At 47.4% G+C, this 19,206-nt stretch overlaps 3 protein-coding genes across 3 annotated transcripts; 1 reads left to right on the forward strand and 2 right to left on the reverse strand.

The window, feature by feature from the left end:
* Nucleotides 1-325: 325 nt before the first annotated feature.
* AOL_s00004g532 (uncharacterized protein) lies at nt 326-3,276 on the forward strand (the record flags this gene model as incomplete). The annotated part of the gene is made up of 2 exons (XM_011119181.1): nt 326-535; nt 604-3,276. The coding sequence occupies 2 exons, from the start codon at nt 326-328 to the stop codon at nt 3,274-3,276; spliced, it is 2,883 nt and encodes a 960-aa protein (XP_011117483.1).
* Nucleotides 3,277-4,266: 990 nt separating this feature from the next.
* Nucleotides 4,267-7,595, reverse strand: AOL_s00004g533 (uncharacterized protein; the record flags this gene model as incomplete). Its single annotated transcript, XM_011119182.1, has 2 exons — nt 4,267-6,172; nt 6,229-7,595. The coding sequence occupies 2 exons, from the start codon at nt 7,593-7,595 to the stop codon at nt 4,267-4,269; spliced, it is 3,273 nt and encodes a 1,090-aa protein (XP_011117484.1).
* Nucleotides 7,596-13,394: 5,799 nt separating this feature from the next.
* Nucleotides 13,395-19,161, reverse strand: AOL_s00004g534 (uncharacterized protein; the record flags this gene model as incomplete). Its single annotated transcript, XM_011119183.1, has 3 exons — nt 13,395-18,587; nt 18,649-18,717; nt 18,781-19,161. The coding sequence occupies 3 exons, from the start codon at nt 19,159-19,161 to the stop codon at nt 13,395-13,397; spliced, it is 5,643 nt and encodes a 1,880-aa protein (XP_011117485.1).
* Nucleotides 19,162-19,206: the final 45 nt, after the last annotated feature.

Consider the following 19,206-nt stretch of genomic DNA (forward strand, 5'->3'; position numbering starts at 1 on the left):
TGCTAACCAGGTCTTGGCGAGTCTGTGGTTGTTGGTAGAGATACTTGGTCAAGGTATCAAGATAGAGAGAGGGAAGTTGCATAAGTGAGGTCTGCGACATAGGTATCGCAAGCAGCCACAACAAACGCGTTCGAATCCAACGCGAGGTGTTCAGCTGCACGTTTCCACTCGTCCAAAACAGGCAGTTCTAGAATCGACAAACATCTGGAAAAAGGCTTGGCGTCTTTCGGCTCTAAATTTTTTTGTTACCTGAAATTTTTCTGTGGTGATACTTGCATCCCTACAATTTCGCATCTCATCGACCTTCCACAAATTCCCTGCAAAGATGGCCATATCTTCAGCTACAGCTGCGCCATCGGTGTCGCTGTCTAATCCTTACTCTCTCCTACCCTTTTCTGGAGCAGAATATTCCTCAGAAACATCTTCTAAGCAGTGCTACGGCAGTCAAGTTCACATTCAAGCCGGCTCATCCAGAAAGCGAAAGCGCTCCGAATTCACTATCGCGGTGGATGGTCATGGAGTTTCTATCGTCGATGTAAGCTTCCCTATGACAATCTTTACATTCTTAATTATCTTTACTCACGCTTTGTCTTAAATTGTTAGGTGCAAGCTCCTCGTATAATATCAACCTATTCTACCCCTCCCACCACCCGGTTCAGCTGCTCTCCACTCTCAATTAGGAGTGCCAATGGCTCTATAAGATGGTCGTATGCTTCAATAGCATTAGAAGGCCGCTCTATATCCTGTTGGAAAGAACAGGCAGTCCGACGAAGCTCCCGGACCAACTCTGTCGTGTCGTCGCCAGTGTCTGATTTCGGTCCTTTGGATACAACTATCGAACAACATTCACGCCCAGTCACTGGATCTTCTTCGGTTATCTCGCTACATAGTATTACTTCGAGTACTAAAGGCGATGATGAGCCTTCGACAAACGACATCCTCGTTGTGTCCGAAGATGCCAGCATTCAATGTTTATCTGCAGACCTTCAAGTTGAGAGATGGGTGGTCAACAGCCGAAATACCCCTTCACATAGAACCAGGGGACCTCTACTCATGTCCACGACGCTATCAGTTAACACGGCGAAGAAGACACTCCTAAAGAACAGGTTGGAGGTTCTGGCAGGGTATCAAGCGAAACCAGGCGACTGCATTCTATTGACCTTGAATGCGACAATTCGGAAAGAGAACAATGTCGAAGCTTCGGTTTACTTGGTATCCAATGCCTCTTCTATGGGCCATGTCAGGAGACTCGCACAGGTACGATTGGCGACCACGGGAGCATCAGACAAGTCCCAATTCACATTCCATGCACCAACTGGTACCCTATTCCGTCAAGTCGACAAGGCAATAACCACCTATGACCTCTCAAAACTGGCACCGGAGCCTGAAGCTCTCTTGGAAATCAGCAGCCTCATCTCATCCGTTCTACCTACATCCTCCAGCAATTTGTTCGTATCTACAGAAACTGCAATCAGTGTCTATAACACTAAATACGGTGCCACCCACTGTACCCTAAATACTACCAGCAAATCCAGTACGAACCAAGTCCAGGATTCGGGACTTCACAGCTCTCTCCTCTTCCTCGGTTACATTTCGGAAATCGATGTCGCAATCGGTTTCAACCAGCACGGATGTTTCGCCATCCAGCTTACAAAATCTGGTTTCTTCACAGGTGATACTATCCTCGACTCGCTATGTAAGGGTGTCAGGTCTGTCGATATAGAAGAAGATTTCGATGGCGCCAAGAGGAAATACACAGTTATAGACGAGAAAGACAACGAAAAAGAGCACCTAGTGGATAAAGAAAGCCGCGCTCGTGATGTTTTAAAAATCCTCAGCGAGCTTGCAGCAGAAGGCGACGCATTTGGTTTTGAGAAAGAATTCGCAGAGTTCGTTGGACTTGACCGCAAAACAGGTGTCTACGCTATCACTGAAACAACCATGGCCAATGGTAATTCGGCGAACGGATCGAATGGTACTAATGGAGGTCATATTGAGCCTACATCTCCCCATTCAAATGGCTCCACGCCAAAGGATGAAGATCTTCCAGAATTTCTCTACCCTCCACCAGAGGAAGGAGAGTACGCCGACCCAGACCTCGAGAACCTTTCCCAGTCCTTCGTTGCGGCTGTCCTTGAAATGGTCTTCAAACCTGTCATCACGGAATCTGGGGCCTTGGAGCTAGAACTTGCTATGTCTGTTCCTAACGTGTTCAAGTTTCTGCTGTGGGAAGGTTATTTCTCATGCACCAACTTGCCAGCTCAAGGCAGTGGCTTTGTCGATGCACTGACAAGGTTTGACCCGGAGCTTAATCTACTCCTCTTCTTCCTTGAAAACGCATCCAAGTCAGCCATACCATTGAAGGAAGTTGTCACTAGCGTCAAGATTGTCATGACAGGATTGGTACAAGGTGCTGACCCCACCGCTGTCAACGACATCGATGAAATGGATCTCAACGAGGAAACCCTCGATGACGAGCAACTCCAACGGGTAACCCAACAAGTCGAAAAGGCGTTAGAACAAGCCCAGCTACTATTAGACCTAAGTGACGTCAAAGAACGTATCCTCCGCGCCTCGTTGCTCCGTGTCGGGAGATTTTCAAGGGCTGCGATTATCCGAACCTTGAGAGAAACCCTCAACGGAGCAGAACTTGCCGGTTTGATTCGTATCTTGCGACGTGAACTCCTCCGTGACGCGGATGAACGGGATAACATTGGGAATATCAACGAGGCTGCGGAAAGTCCGCAAGATAATGAATGGCTAGGACTAATTTGTGACCTTTTGACCAGTGCTGTGGATGCGGCGGGGATGACGGGGTTGCTTCTGGCGAAGGATACATTGGTCCAATACGGTATCGATAAGCCAGAACCGGTCAGCGACGAAGCTGAGGAGTTTGAGAGGGAGGAATTGCTCCTAGAATCGCTCTCTAGTGAGGTTTCTGCGACGTGCGAATCCTTAGAAGGTGCAGCCCAGGTATCCGAAACCTTGCTACACTTCCTGAGCCGTGCAGAGGCTTATAGTAAAGCCATGACACAAACCTCACGTCCCCGCAAGTCTATAAGACCAGGCGATGTTCGACCTCGCCGTCAAAAGAAACCAGAGATTATAGCAAGGGAGAAGAGGAAGGCTGCAGTTTTACCATTGGGATACCCACCATCGGTTACTAATAGGAGGGGCACAGACCCAGCAGGCCAGAAGATGAGACAGGTAAGGGAAAGCAAGTATCGCAAGAACTTGGGCGTAGGTGCATATTCTCTAGAGAGAATTGAGGTTTAAGATAGTTTCTTGGGTCAGACAATAACCCTCGAGGAACTGATTTGGTGGTTTACTTTTCTGTTTGATTAATTTTTTCTTATATATACGCTGATTATGTGGGATTACTTTCTGTATATTACTTGTTTAACTAAAGGATTTTCAATTCACGTTTACATTGCGAGATCGTTAGAAGGCAGCCAACATCACATGCCCCGAACAAACCCGACTACTATATGCATATGGGAATACGAAAATAATTGAACAGGTTAACATTATTTTGTCGCAGCTGGAGGCCTAGGGGATTCCCTACCACAACTTTCGTCAAACTAACGGCTAGGTAGACAGGAACTTGTTATTAATGATAATTAAAACTTGTAAATTTGTTACTAGACTTCCTACATTCCAAGCCTATAGAACCATTACTTCTCCGCAATCCCTCCCAAACCTAAGGATAAAATACCTATGTAGTTAATACACAACCAGAGAAAATTGACGCCCAAAGGTCGAAAATAGAGTAAGCTTGTAAGGTTACGAAGTTGAAAGACCAAAAAAAAAAAAAAAAAAAAAAGGGAAGGAAAAGAAAAGGAAAATCGTTAGAATCAATCGAACAGAAAGAACAAGAGCCATGATGGTTCCGTAACAGTCATTAGACACCTCCACATATGCGAACACTTACACCCCATCTCCTATCTTAACCCCTTAATCCCATATAAAAACAAAACAGCCATGTTCCCTTGGTATATGTAGGAAATCAACAAGACGCTGAGAATTACAAAAAAGAGATAGTTGTAAGCTATAAAGCACACGAAAAATCAAGGAGAAACCCCCACAAAGAAAAGCAAAACAAGACAATCACGAAACGCCACAGAAAACCATCTCCGTCCGTGTAAAGCCACAAAGAACAGATAAATGAAGCTGGTACAATAATAATAATGATGATGATGATGATAATGTAACATAGCTGACACTGTTGAAGAATCAAAGAGTTAGGTCCACTTGAGGGTAGATGTACTACACTGCCCCTGCGTCCTCTAGCTCATTCAGCCATCTAGCCACGCCCTCTGTGAGAACGTTTTCAACGAGGGCATTTCGATCGTCTGCAACTTTGCGCACGACGTCCTCGAGTGACCCTAAAACAGCCTTCCTAGTGTCATGGTTGGCAGCTTTGCTATCAGACACATCTGTGCGTCTACGCGAGTTCTGAGGCCTCGCCTTCGGCGATTTGACACTCGCAGTTCGCGAGGGAAGTCCGGATTTTGGAGGAGATTCCGATATCACTTTCTCAACTGCCGAAACGAGTAGCTCTTCCATATCCATAACATCCTCTTCAACGAATTCTTCCTCTTCATGCTCTTCCCTTATAAAAGTGTGAGCAACGAGTTGTGCTGGAGTAAGATGCTGCGAGAAAAATGGTGTGGGCTTTTTCTTCCTCCGGAGCGTTAACCGCTTGATCTTCATCGTGTTAGTATCAGCGATGAGGGTGCTGCAGATATCGATCCATTTTGCTTCTTCCCGACCATTTTCGTTCGCCGGCGTGGGGATTAATGCTGGTGTTGGCTCGGACTGCATTCCGCGACGAACGTCCTTTTCAAGATCTCGATAGGACTTTACGGCCTGAAGGATAAAATCCGGATGAAACCGATCAAGTTCCGCAGCGACATTACCTGTAGTATCACTTTCTCCAGTCGCTTGCGGAAAGGGTGGGAGAAGTGTCAACGCGGAGAGAGATATAACCGAATTTTCCATTGAAGACTCCGCAGCAGTGGTTGATGTGGGTGATGATGGCAATGGTGATGATCCAATAGCCCCCAGCCCTCCTACGTCGAAATTAGGTTGCACCGCGGGCAATCCCATCGGGATATCAACATCGATGATACCGTCGTCGTCCACAGAATATCTGAGGGTGCTCTCCTCAAAACCCGGGGTACGTATCCCATCCTGGTGCCAGTGCGTGGGTGGGCTGAATGCAAGTGGCCGTGTCGCCTCATCCCCTTGTCCGTCATATAGCCCTAGATAGCCATGGATGTCGCTGTCGTACACATGATCCGACAAACCAGTTTCTGTGCGACGCAGCCTTCCACTTTCTGCATTTGTGTCATCGGCGACCGTCGATGCCAAGCTACTAGCGATGCTTGCGCTACCACGACTTCTTGGACTTGACCATATGCTGCTCAAGAAGCTACCCCAGCCGCTTGCGTTAGTACCGCCAGAAGACTCATTCGTATTTCCACTCGTGTTATTGCTACCACCCCGTCTTAAAGTCTGCATGAGCCCGACGCTGACTGATGAGCCACTGCTTCCAGGGCGGGGCTCAGAGTGCTCCTTTTTGAATGAGGAGCTCAGGTTTGCTGGGTGGGGAGCAATACTATCCGTTGTGGTGGTACTTGGCGCTTTACGGGGGGTTGAGAACGGGATGGGTAACTGCGCAGTGCCAAAATGAGTAGGCAGGGAGGTGCCTATCCTAGAGGAACTCCCGTCCCTATCGCCCGCATGGCTGTTCATGATTTTGGGTACATCCCACGTGCTCGTCAGAGTATCGTTCTCATCTACCCCCTCAACCATACTGAGTTTACTCGGGACACGACGGATCTCTCGTTTGAAATCTGGCCCCTTGCTCGGTGGAGAACGCCCAAGACCATCGTCACTAACTGTGCTACGGTTCGACGAGGTGTAGTCGCCTGTCCAGTGGGTCGTAGGAGATGAACGCTCAGGAAGAAATGCCGCCAATAGATAGACGAGTCGTCGTGATACAAGCTTGCTGTCGCAAACAATGACCGTCCTGGAAGGTAGATATGCATCCTCCTTGCCGAGTGTTCGCTGCCTCTGAACATGCCTCCGACGATACACTGGCGGAGCGAGCACGTCCAGCCAGTCGGGATGATGACCGAGGAAAGCCGTTAACAGGGTGAGGAAAAAACTACATGCACGTCAGTATACAGAGCAGGGATATGAGGGTGCGATGGGGTTGCTTACAAGTTTCGATCTCTCCCACCAAAGGTCGTACCAGCCCATTTAGCTTCCTCCCTCCATTCGCTCCAGCGGCCTTGTCCAGTGATTACTCGAGGTATTTGGAGGCCAGTGGTGATTCTCCACCGCTGTCTTTCTACTTCTTCTTTGATGATAGGGTCATTCATTAAAGACGCTGTATCTAAGGACGTCTTTCTCTGGGGGCCATAAGTCGGTGGTGACAATATAGCGGCCTTCGCAGTTAATGCAGATGTGATCCGTTGTGTCGCCACAATTTGCAATTCATTAAGTGTCCGAGTGATGATATCCCAATTCTTAGTCACAAGATCCATTCTATTATCTACCAAGTTCTCCGCCAGTTCGTCTGGCAAGGGAGCTTGGCTTGGTCGACGAATAGTAGCTAGAGGGTCTATGAACTCGACGTCACCTAGTGGCTTTGTTTGTCGAACATTCGACGACTGGTGGGCGGAGTTGTTCGGAATGGAGATGATCAATCCAATGGCGTAACTGATAGTCTTCGGTGGTTTGACAGCTTTCAGAGCACTAGGTGGAGTGTTCATTTTTGAGCCCATATTAGGGAAAGGAAACCCATGAGTTGAGCCCACTGAGCTACTAGGAGTAACTGGCAGCTCTTCTCTTGAGGGAACTTTGAACGACACATGGTGATGATGATGATGATGATGATGGTGCTGCTGAGGGACGGATGTCGCACTAGATGACGAAGGTAAGATGACATTGAAGGTGCGGGTGATTAAAACGCTCTTGATGTCCTCTTGAGTGGCGCCAGCGGTCAAATCTTGTGCGGAGGCGGATATCTGGCCCATGACAGGAGCCTTCAATGGATTTCTTCGTAGTGTGTTCGGAACACTTGATGATATTGTACTAACAGTTGGTGTAGTAGTCTGAGGGGCCGATGGCAGGACATGTACTTTGGTACTTGGGCCTTTGTATGCCAGTATCGAAGAACCGAACATACATTCCTGGAGCACCTTTCTTTCATCCTCAGCTCCGGTGGCTGGGGAAAATTGAATCCCGGACACCGATAAACGGGCACCAGATCTTCTCCTGTTTCTAGGAGCAGATGTTGTCGAGAGACCAGGAGAATCGGCTTTCCGTGAACCCAGACTCTGAGGGTTTTGGATGGGAACGGAGTCGTAGATTGTCAGCTTTGTATCCCCATTGACGGAATCTTGTGCTATAATGACTCTGACATCGCGAACACAACCTTTTCCTCCCTCCTCGGAGCAGTTGCAAGTGCTGACTGTGTTATTTGCTTGATAAAGAAGAGCCCTCGTATGAGCATCCTCGGCTTCGTCGTTGGCTGGGGCCTTTGGAGTATTGGACGAGGATATTGAAAGAAGACGCCCGAGCATATTGAATGTAGTGCTATCTGGTGTTAATGTATTCAGGATAAGAAATAGGTCTCCTTTTGGGTTGGTATTGGGAGGGCTTTTCTGTACGTTAAAAGGTCGAAGCGATGATGCTTAGGCCATTTTGGCCACCGCTCTTCTTTGGATTCGTGCTGTTGCTCTGAATGATATATTGACGAACATGATAGAACTCAAGAGCTGTATGCTAGTAGTTTGTATATCCATAAGTAGCTTTGGTCGTGGGGGGCGGTTGTATGATAGAGATCTGAGAAAATGTATGCTGGCGTGCAGGAATGAGGCGGCCTTTCTAACACCAAGTCGTCGCGCGGCCCGAAGGAACTATGTACTGGTTTTATGAGGGTAGGATCTCCTGAAAAGGGGAGTTAGTGATAAGAAATTGAGATATGAGATTGGTGCTTGCGAGAAAGATGTAAGAATTTGACAACAAAACAAATAGAAGAAGGTTGGTGATGATGATGGTGATGGTGAGGTGAATGAACAATATTGGTACCAGGTGAAAGGGCGAGATGGGTTACAGTGCTAACCATGAGCAAGCTACAGAACCAACACCAAACGGCGGACAAAAACCACGGCCCATCAACGTTAACGACTAAACGACGACGATGGAGGAATACATCAACGAGGAAAGAAAAAAAAGCCTATCATCGGTGGAGAGATCGTGGCTCAAAGATTGCACGCTCTGACCAGTTGAGACGGAGGGAATGAGAAATACATCAGCGTAAGCCAACGTCACCTCTGACAGTAATGGGACAGCCAGCCCAACATGCTAACATGGCAAACTAATACGCCGTCCGAATGATAACGGAAAAGAGACATGCGAAGAGCGAGGTTCGAATAAGAAATGTACCTTCGTACCTTACACGTACTGGGAGGTCCAGTCGCATAGAGGCGAAAGGGAACGCAGATGGCCAGTTCCATGAAGCAATGCAATATTCTTGCGTGGGAATAAGGACAAGGACAAGCAAGATCGAAGAGATCGATCGAAAGAACAAAAGGGCATGCGTCTATTATGACCCGACAGCTCGTCGACTTTGCTTAGGCTGCTCGCTAGCCTATAGTTTATTCGTCCGATGTTTTTTAGCCCCTTCTGCCTCACCGCCCAAGGAACTCGCCCTTGGGTTCGTGTGACGTGGTGGTTCAGCATGCTAAGAGCGAGCCTCCCATCCTCAAAGGAATGTACCGCTGGAGGCCGATGCTGCCACAAGGTTGCACGAGATGAGAGCACATACAAGGTTTGCGCCTGCAAAAGTATGCTTTGCTCCCCTATCAGGATGCTTTAATGCAAGAAGCCTGGAGGTTACACATACTCATGCGCAAAGAAGCTACACAGAAACCTGAAATATCGATCCTTCAAAAATTCAAAAATAAAGCAAATCGCAGCAAGTATATTGATATTGAAACCAATACAGATGCTGGGTACAGGAAAGATGAGATGTTACATGTGATATGTGTGCTGTTTCGAGCATCTCGTGAGTGAGCCTGGTGGACCAGCTCCCACCTCCCCGATGGCTTAGGCGAGCAGACACGGATGCTCGGATACCTCATGTTGACATGTGAGGCCACGGGACATCTCTCAACTTGAAAGAAGACGAAGCAAAAACGGGAAGCTCGAAACAGCTATTAGACGGAATATCAAAGCAGAAAAGAATGCGACGAGCATTCCTTTGGAGGTAAGGGATGAAGGAGCAGGAGAGCCCCATCTCAGGTGATAATACCCAACGGGCTGATACGAATAGCTCAGCATCAAATCACGTTTTTGATATTGAGACATATGTAGTCCGAATATGAGTGAGATACCAATATCCAACATGATAACGCACACCAAAAGGGGGCCTAAGAAGCTGGAAATAAGATATTGGAGCGCACTTACGCTGAAATTCCAAAAGTCAGCCTACGTGATCGATTGGTCAAACGGGAAAATTCTGCAGTTTTCGAGGCTACGCCGCAGCTCTTCTCGTGTCGATGGGTCGTGGTGTCGGGAGGAAAAAAAGGTAGATCGCAAAGTAACTGGTGCAATTATCGGGTTCCCGCAGGGTGACAGGAGACTCCTTTTCGTTATCAATATTGGGATGGTTTGGAGATCGAGCTGGAATTCGGCCAAACCAAAGTCTCCGCAACACTATAACAAGAAGAACCGGCGTCGAGCTTCCGGTCTGTCGGGCAGTGTATTTGATTACCACAGGGTCGGGTTTTCGTGAGGGATTAACAGAAAGCTATATGGGCCTTTATGTTCCGACTAACTGCTGCTGAAACAGACAAGATATCTCGAAAAAGACCGGTGGAAAGGATGATGGGAATGCTGCCCGAGTTCGAAGTTTGTATAAGGTTTACCTTGCAGCCCCTCTGCAACCCCAGCTCAACCCGAACCAGAAGGCGACGTTGAATCTTGTACCTGACAAGGTGAATCTATGGAGCCATGTTGACCAATATGGAATTAAACTCCTGGATGCAATGAAGAGAAACAGAGATATATGCGACAGGTCGTGCATGCACCACAATTGCAAACCCGGGCAGTCCAGATATATGTATCCACAGCACAAGACCTTTAGGGCCCGCTTCTATTCTCGGTGCTAGCTCGTTCGAACCACACTAACAGCTGCCATCTGGGAGAATTGCTAGTGTGATGGATGGTACACTGGATGAGTTTCCGTAAACGGTTGTTTTGCCTCTCGCACACAGACGAATCCCAGCCGCTCGATGGGAACTAGCCAATCCTCACGTCAACATTTGAGTCTTCATTCCAGGACTTGCATCTACCTACATACATGTATACATATCTACATCGGCTGTCATTTTCCCCGCGGGATCAATAATATTTTGATTTTGTCTCAGAGGCCGTCAACATCCGGTTGCTACTCCACTTAGCCGTCAAGCATCACACGGCATAATACTCTCTGTTATCCGCACACACGAGCTCCCTGCGGTTTTGTCCATCTGATGGCTTTTGGCGCTTGGGGTTAGGGAAGAAACATCAAACTCGCAGACTTAACCGATACCTATCTGGTCTAACTCTAGTTAATGGCCACCAAACTTTATTCAATTCTTCTACCCCCCCAGATTACAATTCTTCGCTTCGCAGCCTAACGAAGCCAACTGCTAAACCCGACTTCGTTCGCCAGATGCAGTTCATGTAATCGATAAGAATGGGTCGTTTCTAATTGTGCTGTTCGCAAATATAAAAGGCCGTGCCCGACCTGCCTGATTGCATTTCTCAAGAATGTCTAGATATTATGTTGACGAGAACTTAAAAAACAAAAAAACAAAAAAAGGAACATACCCACCGCCACATTGAAAACCTCTCAACTGCAATTGTTCAAACCAGTATTAGAATTGAGAGGCCGGCCCGAGAAATGTCGATGAAATTCTGGAAATTGTCCGACGAATTCAAAATGGAAAAAATTTTTCATCGATTCTCGCCGAAGAACGGCATCTGTGATAGTACTCCATGTTGGAGAATTCCGCATGGAGTGGGGCATCGACGAAAAGCGGTTCTTCAAATTTAACTGTATCATGTCATGCTCTCTTGTTTCGAGCAGGGTTAGATTTGGCGGGGTACATACAATGCAACCGGCCAGAAGTTCTTATGAGGTCTGGATGCCGGATGAAAAGATCGATTCCGTGAGAGCTCTAGTCGGAACGCTAAAATATCAATTTATGTCTCCGTCTCCACTGATATCGGGAAATCATTTAACTGGCCAGTCAATCATTGAGCCCGAGTATCGAATAATTTTACCGATATCACGAAAATACTCAAAATGAGATTCATTCGAAATGAAAATCTTGAGGCATATGACAGCAACTTGACGCATAAGACGGACCATCCAACAGCGGGTGTCTAACGCTTTGCCTTACAAGCTACCAGCGGCTTTGCCAAATGCTGACCAGGCCAACCTGGGCTCGTGCACTGAATCTCCTTCCGCATTCTCAGCCCTGCCCAGGTTGACCACTTGGATATAATAGAAACCCCATGGAACTATTAAGACTGTCAGTCAATATTGCCACATCGGGACTGACCGGTAGATGCTAGCGAGAGGTCGACATCTGTGCATTCATCCAAGCGATTCTGCTGAAGAACCTCGTCTCGCTCGTACATGTACGGATCACCAATCGGACGGTCATATTTGAGTCAAGAACAGCCAACGGCCCCTCACGACTGTTTGCCTGCAAGCAAGTTTCCTTTTATCGATAAATACCCGCCTTGGAGAAAGCTCGCCTCGTTGATCTTAATTTCTGACACCCTCCACTACTTTATGCACCCCGCTATGACATAAAAGGCAACGAGCTCCCCTCCGGAGTGTGGCTAGACCCGGCCTCCAACCTTTCTTCCAACGAAATGACCACCATGAATTCCAAACTCGTGATCATGCCAAATGCAATGCTGTGAAAGGATACAATTGCTAATCAAGAGCCGCCTAGATGTTCCTGCGTGACAGATTCAAAGTTGGGATGTTGTATGTTGGAAACAACAACCACTTAAGCACTTAACTACCAGGTAGCCAAGCTTCCAAGCTGGTGAGTTTGAGACTAGTTGAGGTCAACATATAAATTGCTACATATACCGCTAAGCTCTTGTATCCCGATTTTATGCTTCTTTCATCCAAAGTTTGCCGGCATCTAAACGACACCCTTGTCATGCATTTCACAACCTGGATCTGTTTGGGGAGGGCGCAAGACCATAATTTTGATCTGGTTTGGATCCCACTCATGCCGAGATCAAGGGAACGCCCAGTGGCTTCGGATAGACCTGTCTTTTCGAGTCAAACCCTTAATCCCCTTGTCAGCTTTTGCATCTTGGTGGCTTCTTGACATTTACAGGGGAATTGTCGATTCTCTTGGTATTGTATCATAATGTCAATTACTGTATATACGTATTTGCTCATGTCTTTGGAGCTGCATATATGAATGGGCAGACAGGCTACTCGAGCTTACTAGTATCATCTCGTAATTCTAACATTGATAAAATATCGATTAACCACCGCGACATTCTGGAGGTAAAAGTGTCTTCAGAATCCTGAACCTACTTCATTGGTATCCCGCACTGACCCCACCCTTGATGGAGGAGCACCCGCCTTCCCATTCCTTCCCTCCCTTCCCTTCCCTTCCCGTCAGCGCCATGGGGTCCCCAACCTATATTGCGATTGGCAACAATAAGAAACTCTCGATGCCACTATAACGAACCAGTGATTACTCAAAAAATAGGATTGATGCAACAGTGGGTTTGATTCCGGTATCGGTGGCCAGGTGCGGCAATTGAAAGTGACTTCGTGCCGTGCTTGCTTGCTTAGAATGCGGGCCTTCCAATTGCAAATTTATTTATGCTTGAGGGCTTCACTCTGCAATGCATAGGCGAGTTTATAGTCACAGTGCATACGGAAATTACACCGTTGTATTCGGTACCGTTCCGAACCCGCTTAACCAGACGTTTGATGTTTGGTATCCTTGTGATCATTGCATTTACATTGAATAACTAACTTCTACTGTTATCCAGCCTCTATTTCCGAGGGCTAGTGATTATTGGTGGAGAATGTGGTATTTTTGTATGTTCAACACAAACATCTCGAGATCAGATATTAATTCGCGGTTCGTTTAGCGATGTAGCCAGCTATAGCTAGAGCCGGACTTTGAAACGCCGGGAGAATGTTAACATGCTTAATATCGAAAGCTAGAGGACTCTTTAACCGCAGCATATAAACATCACTATCATACACTTTTGGCTATATACAATTGCACTAATACTATTACAAAGCTGTTTCAAAACGCCAACCTACCCCTTCGATTACATCAACTATCCCTTTCCCTATCACCCGCGAGCCCAGAGCTCTGGCTTGTGCTCCTCCTATCCCCACTGAACACACTTATGTTACTCCTGTTTCCTGTTAGCGTACTAATACTACTTGTACTTGCGTTGCTAATACTGCCTAATGCCAACATCGCTGGACTAACAGGGTCCCTCATCCCAGGGCTCGCCGTACCAAACAACCCGCCTGGTATACTTGGGATATTCGCAATTCCGATGATTGTAGGTCCCAAAGGTGCACTTGCTGCACCCCCAACTGGACCGACGTGAGGCGTGGGGGGGATCGTAGTCACACTCTTAGTATCGATTTCCTCATAGAATGACCGTAGTTTTTCTGGGTCTTTGCAGAAGGATATCAGTTCTTCTTTTATAGTCTCAGCAGTGACAAATGTTTGCTGCGATGATACCATCGGATTGAACCCTGAGCCTGCCGTGAATGAGGACGATGCAGGCGCATGGGGGAAAGTAGACATAAACAGACCCCCTCCGCCACCTTTAGCACTTCGATTCTCCCCACGCCGGTCGTCTCTCCCAGTGTTGTTGTTGTCAAATTTGTTGACCTCGGCGCCCCCCCGTGCCTGAAAAAGCCTGTTTGCAAGCAGTAGAAAATCGCCCAAATCGGTGATCTGTGCAAATATTACACCGGTGCGGTGGATGTACTGGGTATATCGATAGTTTGGCATGCCCCATGAGTATGACACCTCTACATCTTGAGGGAAGTTTTTCGCAGCCTCAAGGTCTAGGACAAAATTGAATCTCTTGAGAATGGCTTCGTGGTAGAAGAATGTGTCTTGATATATTGTAGCCAGGGTGGGGGTTGAACCATCGATGCTAGCGTGATTCGGTGGCGGGATACAGAGACGAGCGATAACTGGTGACCTGAAAGGGTCGTTTGCAGTGATCGCACATATCTCATCGATTGGTGCTTCGACGAGTTTTAGTCCGTATCGGTGCACAGTTTTGGCCCATGTCGTCAGCGCATCGTCGATTAATTTCGCAGTAACGTTGAGCCATTCGATACGAATATGGTAGCAATTCTCTGGGTTGTGAACTCTATCGTAGTGGAGGTTGACGATCTCTGGGCGGTATGATTTTTTTCCAGGGTCGATGTTGTACTTCATGACCTTACTTAGAGCGACTCTCGCCTTTTGCTTGGGCGTTTGAATACTAGACGATGAATCTGTACTGTTAAAATAGATACTATCTCCAATAACGGAATTGGATCTCGCGCGGCTCAGCGACCCAGGAATTAGATCGACATCACCAAGGTTATATGGCTTTGAGCTACGCCCACCGAACCAACCACCTCGAGACATGGGGCGAGCAGCCACGTATTCGCTTTGAAGCTGGTAGAAGAAATTGCCATCACGGAAGGCATGTCTTCGCTCCACGTGCTGGAAGAGCCCCTCTTTCATGAGGTCATTTCCGTATTCAACCGCTTCCTCTCTTGTGTCAAGGTCTTTAAAATTTAAAAGCATCCATGTGACAAATTCAGAACCGATGAAACAGTTATAATGGAGCCTTAGATGCCATCTCCGATCCTGGAGGCGGATCCCTCTTAGTCCCTGCAATTCTTGTGCTAGGGTAGGTAGCCGCATACCACTTCTCTCGAACATATCTGATCCCGTAATCAGATGCTGTCGGCGAGCATTGGTGTCTGCTTCACTAATCAAGGGTAGACTCTCAACCTCCTTTGCTACCACTACGGATGGATTTGCCGTTTTGAAGACAATTTCGAGAGGGTTGTCATCCTTTCCTTTCTTTGTCCTTTGGTATCTGCGCTCTTCAGGAGGGACGTAACGATGTCTCTGGAAGAGTTGTGTAAGTTTTTGAATACCTTCGAGCCGGATCTCTTCGTCGTTGAGGTCCTCCTGAGGAATTCCCGTAATAGTTTGCCGCCGTTGTAGACCGGTCCCGGGAGGCAGGTCGACTGGAATAAGAATGAATCTTGCCCTCCAGAATCGCATTGGCTCCACAAAGTCCTCTTCATATCCTCCGATATACCTATCCACATAGTTCCAGCTATAGTCGTATTGTGGTGGTTTAAATACTACAGTCAAAGGCTGATATGTTTCGGAATAGTTCGTTCGAACTGATGCATTATACTTAATAGGTGCTAGGCCTGCTCCACCATTTCTCTGGCCCACCGGTTTTCGGGTGTACCGCTTAACCTCAACGTTATACTCCTCGTCACAAATAAGCTGGTGGATATGCGGTCCCATAGACATATAAACCGATGACCCCGCTTTGCCCATATAGTTCATAGCGAAAATGTCTGGCTCTCCAATCCGGTTTACGGTAGCCTCTTGGACTGCGGCACCAACGACAATCTGAAATCCGCGGGACAATCTCTGCGATACCATTTCTCTTACTAGTTCCTTTCGGTTCCTACTGATTTCCTCAACATCATCGTCATCGTTCTGAGAAATAACATAAGGACTCTCAGAGTACTCGTTGGCAAGTTGCTCAAGAGTTGGGAAATATTCGGTTGTAAGGGGGAGGGCTGCTGGTGAACATAATGATTTCCACTTCATCGTTGATACCCTAAGGGGCCGGGGGAAGACATGCTGCCATCGACGAAATTGGTTTTTAGCGTTCATTTGTGCTTTCTTGGGGTTAGAAGGATTCAGTATCGTAAGCCAAGGAAGGATTGACGATGCTGGGCTTGCAGTTGGTGCGACACTTAGCTGACCAGAGGTCTGCGTCAAGTCAAGTCTTGGGGCAGCGAGTCTGGCTTGGGAGGCTGCCTTTAGAGTATCGATCTGGCCTCCTTTTGAAAGCCTTCCTTCACGCAGAGCAATCCCTTGACGTCTCTCTGTTGGGCTCAAAGCCATGGCAGATGGTGGTTTAGGTTCTTCTTTAATGTCCAAGGTTGTATTTCGAATAGCTATAGGTCTGCTTGGTTTTGGAGTGTTTAAGGAAAAGTCATTTAGAGACTTGGTGTCAGAATCCTTGCCGTCATTGAGTGAGGCCTGACTAACAGACACTGTACTATTGTTCCTAATATAGAGGTCTGGAGAGAATATTGCGTTCGATAGGAATCCACCACTCGTAGAACTAATCGAAGTCCGAGCCGTTACAGCAGCGGGTGTAAACCCTCTTGTAAGGATGGGGAAATGGGTCGCCGCGCTTGTTGCCGCACTTGGGGCAGCCTTTGATGATGACCCGAAGACTTTAAATCCACCAGATCCAAGGAGACCCCTCGCAAGCTTATTCTTATCGGTTTTTGACTCGGGTTTGGGATCCTCTTTTGAAATTATTGGAAGTGCTTTATGGAGAGGTTTTGATTCAACAACTTCCTTATCTTCCGTCGAGGTCGCGAGCTCTGCAGTTTCGTTTGGAGATTCGAGGCTAGGCCTCCGCTGTTTCATTTGACGATCGAAGAATGCTCCAGTATTTGGGCCAAGGCTTCTTCGAGACACATTGCTCCGAAAACTTGTACTGAGAACATTTGGGTCTTCCTGAACAATCTCGTCGATTCGTTGTTGGTCTTCAAAGACTCTCTGATACCTAGCCTCGTCTTGTGCACTCAGAATATCATGCAACGGCCTGAAGGCATAATCATCATATTTGTCCATGTAGCCTTGCATTGCCTTTTCGTGTTTCTTCGCAGCTTCCACTCGTTTCTTTTCTTCGGCAGCAAGTTCTTTCCTTTCGTTGGCGCCCTCGATGAGTCGCTTTTCTTCATGCTTTGTATGATCTTCATATGGCACAAAGAAAGGATTTTCATGGAGAAATGGGATACTGATATTGGCCACTTCGTTCTCCATTACTCCCATCATTTGAAGTTCGTACATTTTACATCTCGGCTTGAAGTTTGAGCTTTTCTTTTGCCTTGTATGACTAGTAAGACCGGTGACATTGGAGGCTCTGCTCCTTGCAGCAGCTTGCATTCGGTGATGGCGAGATTTTCTTTCCGATGAGTTAGACCAGAATGAGACATCAATCCAATGAGGGACAGCATATAGGTATTCGTCACCTAATGCGTCTACCATATGTTCATCTGTTATTCCACTGTTCAGTGCGTCTGCAAGTTTACCCGCGATGGTCGCATTCGACATGCGTCTTCCCCCATGGCCGGAGGCATCGTGCGGAGTTTCTGTGCCGGATCGTTTTCCGAAGTCGTTAAGGGTCCCAGCTCGAGACCTTGAGGTGACCGGGGAGCGTGGGTCGGGTGTTTTTTGAAGATTCGGGTTTTTATATCTGAACAGAGGGGTGCTATGCAAAGGAGGTCGCGAGAGGCAAACGAGATCGATCCCTATCCCGTTGGATACCAAATTTTCTGTGGTCATTTGAAGCATCTGATAGTCAATCTCGAAGTGACCTGTTCCCGGGGTAATAATTATTATAGAAATCCCGGTTCGAACAAGGTCTCGATCAACGTGATCCCGGGAAAACTGATTACAAGCAAGATTGATAGCTTCCAAGATATTTCCTTGGATTGACGTTGAAGGTTCTCCACGAATAACGTACGACTCTGGGAAAGGGTCTTCAGGTGTAGGAGCTGTACCACCGGGGCTAACCGGCTGCTCGATATGAGTATCTAAAGGAGCTCTTGTTGGTTGGACCAAGATGTCCTTGAGGAACACTGCAAATTCCTTTTTGAGCTGATGGAGAATAACAGTCCAATCTTCACTCTCTCTGTGCGTGACGACAACCCGGAAGAAGTCACGATACTGAAGTGGTTTTCGGAACGCTGTCATTGCAGTATGCTCGTCCCCTGCTTCCATAACCCCAATTTTGACGTCGCCGTCATAAACAATGCGTGTGAAAAGAACGATGCTGACGAGATGGCGGGCGTTTAGTCTCTTCCACCTTTTGAATAACTCAGGGAGGAAACCGTTAACCATTTTATTAAAAAGAATCTCGCCCTTCCCTTCATTTTCGAAATGCCACATCTCCTTGGACATCTGAACGAAAAGAACGAACCTTGCCGATGAGGATCGAAAAATGGGCCGGGTTTTAGAAGAGAAGTAGGCGGATTGTACTTTCTGCCCTCGGATCCAGATACCATGGATCTGGGCTTTGATAGCTCCGACAAAGTTGATCCTTCGTGAGGAGTAAAGGCATTTGCCAGCGAGCTCATTCGCCGCCAGTCTCCACATATCTGACCGTGACAAGTACTGGTCGCGGAAAGAAATTTCAACATGAGAGGCCTCATGCATGACTTTATCAACCTAAATAACGTTCTTAGAAATCATGATATAAATACTGTCTTAACAGCGCCATTTAACGTACTATGGTCAGTTTTACTTTGGTTCGGGGCAACAATTTGAACTTGGTCGCGACATGCTGTGCGACAGAAAGCTATTCCATGTCATGTTAGCTTGACCCCAGCGTCAACGAACGATAGGGTTTATGCGGTCGTACCTGGAGGCCAGACTGCCTCGCACGTTCATCTGGATTCCATTCTGGTATGATAAATAAATAGTGTGCATGGTGATTTTCGGAGCCATTATCGCCTTCCTTCCCATTTTTTCTAGGTCCATCATTATCGCTCCCGAACCCCGAACCCGAGTTTTCCAGGCCTGCTTTCAGCGTGGCCAGAGCTTCGTGAGAATTAGAGTTCGACTTCCAAGGTGTAAGTTGAACGAGGTCTCCGGGAGAGGCATTTCCGTGGAAGACTTCTGGGTTGAAGAGGACTTCCGGTTTGGAGCCCGGAGTACCTTGGGAGTCGTGGATCCATAGATTTACTATGGTCGAAGAGTAAAGCTTCGTTTTGGAGGCCGCCTGACTGCTGAGAACCGACATGTGTATTGAATCGCCGCTGTGGCCGACCGCGCCGTCCTACGACAT

This window comes from Orbilia oligospora (genome assembly GCF_000225545.1).
Source record: "Orbilia oligospora ATCC 24927 unplaced genomic scaffold scaffold00004, whole genome shotgun sequence".
In the NCBI taxonomy this organism is placed as follows: domain Eukaryota; kingdom Fungi; phylum Ascomycota; class Orbiliomycetes; order Orbiliales; family Orbiliaceae; genus Orbilia; species Orbilia oligospora.